The 3737-nt window shown below is 32.6% G+C and overlaps 1 protein-coding gene across 1 annotated transcript; it reads left to right on the forward strand.

The window, feature by feature from the left end:
- Window positions 1-876: 876 nt before the first annotated feature.
- LOC111617130 lies at window positions 877-3298 on the forward strand (the record flags this gene model as incomplete). The annotated part of the gene is made up of 5 exons (XM_023358463.1): window positions 877-927; window positions 1048-1192; window positions 1892-2772; window positions 2845-2946; window positions 3028-3298. Coding segments are annotated over 5 exons (1450 nt in total), but the record flags the coding sequence as incomplete, so codon positions are not given.
- Between the last annotated feature and the right edge of the window lie 439 nt (window positions 3299-3737).

Consider the following 3737-nt stretch of genomic DNA (forward strand, 5'->3'; position numbering starts at 1 on the left):
AGAAAGAATTAACAACTTTATTTAAAATATTCCACACAGTGTCTAAACATATTAAAACGATCGCCAATACCCTTAGAGAAAAGAAAAGAAAGAAAGAAAAAGTGTTTTGTATTTAATATCAGTTATTTGTTAATTTTGAACTCAGTTTAGTTACACAACAACAAAACAACGTCACATCTATTCACTGGGTAAAACAATTGCTTTAAGTATGTATTGTATGTATGTATAATCTACTATTCTCTTATAAACTGCATCTAATTTCATATATTACTTCGTATAAACAAATCTGAATGATTCTTGATTTGCCAATGTCCATAGACAGCGTAAAAGCTGCTTTTGAGGAGACATGGGTCGTCTTCCAGAGGAAGTAATTTTTCGATGTCTATAATTGGGCTTATTTTTTAGAGGAGAATTTCAAAACTTTCTCTTGTAAGTCTAAGGTTGTTTAAAATCAATTGGCTTATAAAAAGGTAGAGTCTCTTCAATAAAAGTTTCTATCTTTTTTATTTTACCTTACTTTTCTTTTTTATTTTTTTCATTTTTCTACAATTATATTCACAATAAAATCACCCTCGTCCGGTTCGGAATCAAGTAGTTATATCTGTAATGTAACATTTAAAATAGCAGCTTTGACAATATTATTTTCAGGAAACCGCCATATTTCTTGTTAGCATTCGCGTTTACTTTCGAAGTGGGGCAGCGTTTATGGTCGGCGCTTTTGGGCGTATTTTAAATAATTGTTTAATTTTTTGCAGATGCTTACCACCAGGAGGTGTAAATTGATTATTTAAGTGAACGATTCAGTATTTGAGAGTTGGCAGCGTTTATGGTCGGCGTTTTTGGGCGTATTTTAAATAATTGTTTAATTTTTTGCAGGTAAGCTCACTGGTTTGTTTCGTCATGTCTAAAAGGAAGACTTATTCACCTGTAAGTCAGTCAGATAGTAGATCTAAGATTTTTCATTCGGACCCATTGGAGGAGACGAGTATCTTGGAGTTACTTCAAGGATAATTTGATATTAAGGATGGGATATCGTTACTTATTCAGCTAAATTTAAAGCAGAATAAGAAATTGGAAGGAATGATTGCTAGGATTGATAGAATCTACTCCTGGGTAGAAAATTTGGACGAAGCTATTGTTAATATAGAAACTAGATTAGAAGATTTAGAGAAAAAATTTACATACGATACCGGTAAGATTCTATCGGACGATAGAATAGATTTGGAAAACAAAATGGCCGAGTTTACATTAAGTCAGGAGCGGTTTGAGTGTTTTTTAAGGCGTAATAATTTAATAATTTCTGGTTTGCCTGAGTCGGAAGATGATAACTTACAAGTTAAAGATGTAGTATTGGAATTTTTTCAAAATAAATTAAGTGTTGATAATGTTCGTTTAGAGCAGTGCTATAGATTGGGTCAACAACGGAAAGATAGTATTAGGTTGATTTACTGTAGTTTTTTTGACTATGGTGATAAATGTAAGATTAAAAGAGCGGCATTTAAATTAAAAGGAACGAGGATATTTATAATGGATGACCTTCCTCCTTTAACTAGAGACATAAGGAAAATAATGAATGATTTTGCAAGAGAAAAAAAGAGATTGGGTGCTTCAATTACTTATTTAAATAATAGAAATGCGGTTAAAGTTGATAATAAAATTTATAAATATAATATAGTTTCTAAGAAAATGGAAGAACAAATGTCAACTTGACTGGGAATAGGTACGTCGGTACTTTCATGGAATTGTGAAGGTATTGTAAATAAGCCTATCTCTTTTTGGAATTTTTTGTATACTTTTGATATAATTTTTTTAATGGAAACGTGGTGGGATGGCAGGTCTGCTATTCCCAATTTGCAAAATATGGATAAATTTTCTGTTTTTTCGGAGGCAGGTTATCGAGAGGCTGATAGAGGGCGCTGTATTGGTGGCTGGTTGTTGTTATTGTCTAACTCTTGGAAAGTAAATATCTTGGAAAAAGATAGGCATTGGATTGTTGTGGAATTGTCTATAGGGCCTATAGTAATTTCTTTCTGTTTTATGTATATAAGACCTGCATTATGGAATTCTATTTGGACAGAGGTAGCTAGGTTGGTTAATTGTTATAAGATAGACTTTTTAATTGGTGATTTTAATGCTCGCATTGGAGTAGAACTGCAGGAATGGATTTATGAAAGTAATGAGAATATTGATCAGGATTGGATGTTGAGGTCATCAAAAGATACAGTATTAAATAATCGTGGAAAATTGGTGTTAGATTTTTGTGAAGAGGCGGGATATATTGTTTTAAATGGTAGAGGTTCATCTATATCTAAAGGTTATTATACATATGTGAGTGATATAGGCTCCTCTGTAATTGATTTGGCTTTGGTTAAGTTAAATAGATTATCTATTGTAACAAGTTTTTCTGTATTAGATAAAGTGTATAGTAATCATTTTCCGATAAGTGTAGTCTTAGATTGTAAATCTAAGAAGGAAATTCGAAAATCATTTAAGAAGTATAAGAGTAAGAGTGAGAGAATTTTTTGGAGGGAAGAAGGTAGTGAGAAGATAAATTATAAGTATAGGGAACTATTAGGTGCGATTCAGAGTCAGTCAGTATTAACGTTGGAAGGTTTAACTCATTTAATTAAATCTTCGTTTTCAGATTGGTGTCAAAGGCCAATTGGATTTTCCAATTTTGTGTGGTTTGATATGGATTGTAAGTTGAGTATTGCAAGAAGAAATCAGGCGTTGAATAGGATGAGACGGTCAAAGTGTGGAAATAGTGTTGCAGTTAAAAATTTTGTTAAAGAACGTAATGTGACTTGCAATTTATGTAGAGCTAAGAAAAAGCTTTTTTTGCAGAAGATCAATAAGAATTTGGCGTCTGGTGATAGTAAGCAGTTCTGGCGATTTATTAATTTCTTTGTTAAGAGTAAATACAGGGAGCTTCCAGATCTTGATTGGGTAGCTTTTTTTTCAAAGAAATTTCATTCTAGTAAATATTTACCTGATATGTCTATATATAATTGGTGTATGAATTGGCAGGACGAGCTGTTGGATACGGAGATAACAGAACAGGAAGTCAAAAAGATTCTAGCTTCTATGAAAAATGGTACTGCTCCAGGTATTGATGGGATACCGGTGGAACTATATAAGAATTTCCCAGATATGATTGGATATATGGTAGATCTGTTTAACAATGTTTATCAATCAGGGATGATTCCTTTAGACTGGCGCATATTTAAAAAGGGTCTTAGAGATTTACCTGAAAATTATAGAGCAATTTCGTTACTACTGACAATATCTAAAGTTTTCTGTAAAATTTTATGCATGCGTTTGATATCTTGGCTGAATAAGTTTGAGATATTTTCTGATTTCCAGGCTGGTTTCCGAGCTGGTTTTTCGACATTGGATAATATTTTTGTTTTACATGCCTTAATACAGAAGTCTTTAAGGAAGAGTCAACTTCTGAAGATTGGGTTGAGCTATAAATTTGTAAACTTTTTGATTCAGTTGTATACTAATACAGAGGCGTGCGTGTCTACTAAGGAGGGTACGACTGATCTATTTTTCACGTTAAAAGGTGTGAAACAGGGTTGTGTATTGAGCCCAATATTGTTCAATTTATATTTGTATCCACTTGTAAGTAAATTGAATGACTCTAATTTGGTGGGCATTGATCTTTTGGGAACGGAAGTGAAAATCTTGACATATGCAGATGATTTGGTTGTTATGGCAGATTCGCCTATAGGTCT

Source organism: Centruroides sculpturatus, unplaced genomic scaffold (genome assembly GCF_000671375.1).
Source record: "Centruroides sculpturatus isolate CEXI.00-Female unplaced genomic scaffold, Cexi_2.0 scaffold4897, whole genome shotgun sequence".
NCBI classification, from domain to species: domain Eukaryota; kingdom Metazoa; phylum Arthropoda; class Arachnida; order Scorpiones; family Buthidae; genus Centruroides; species Centruroides sculpturatus.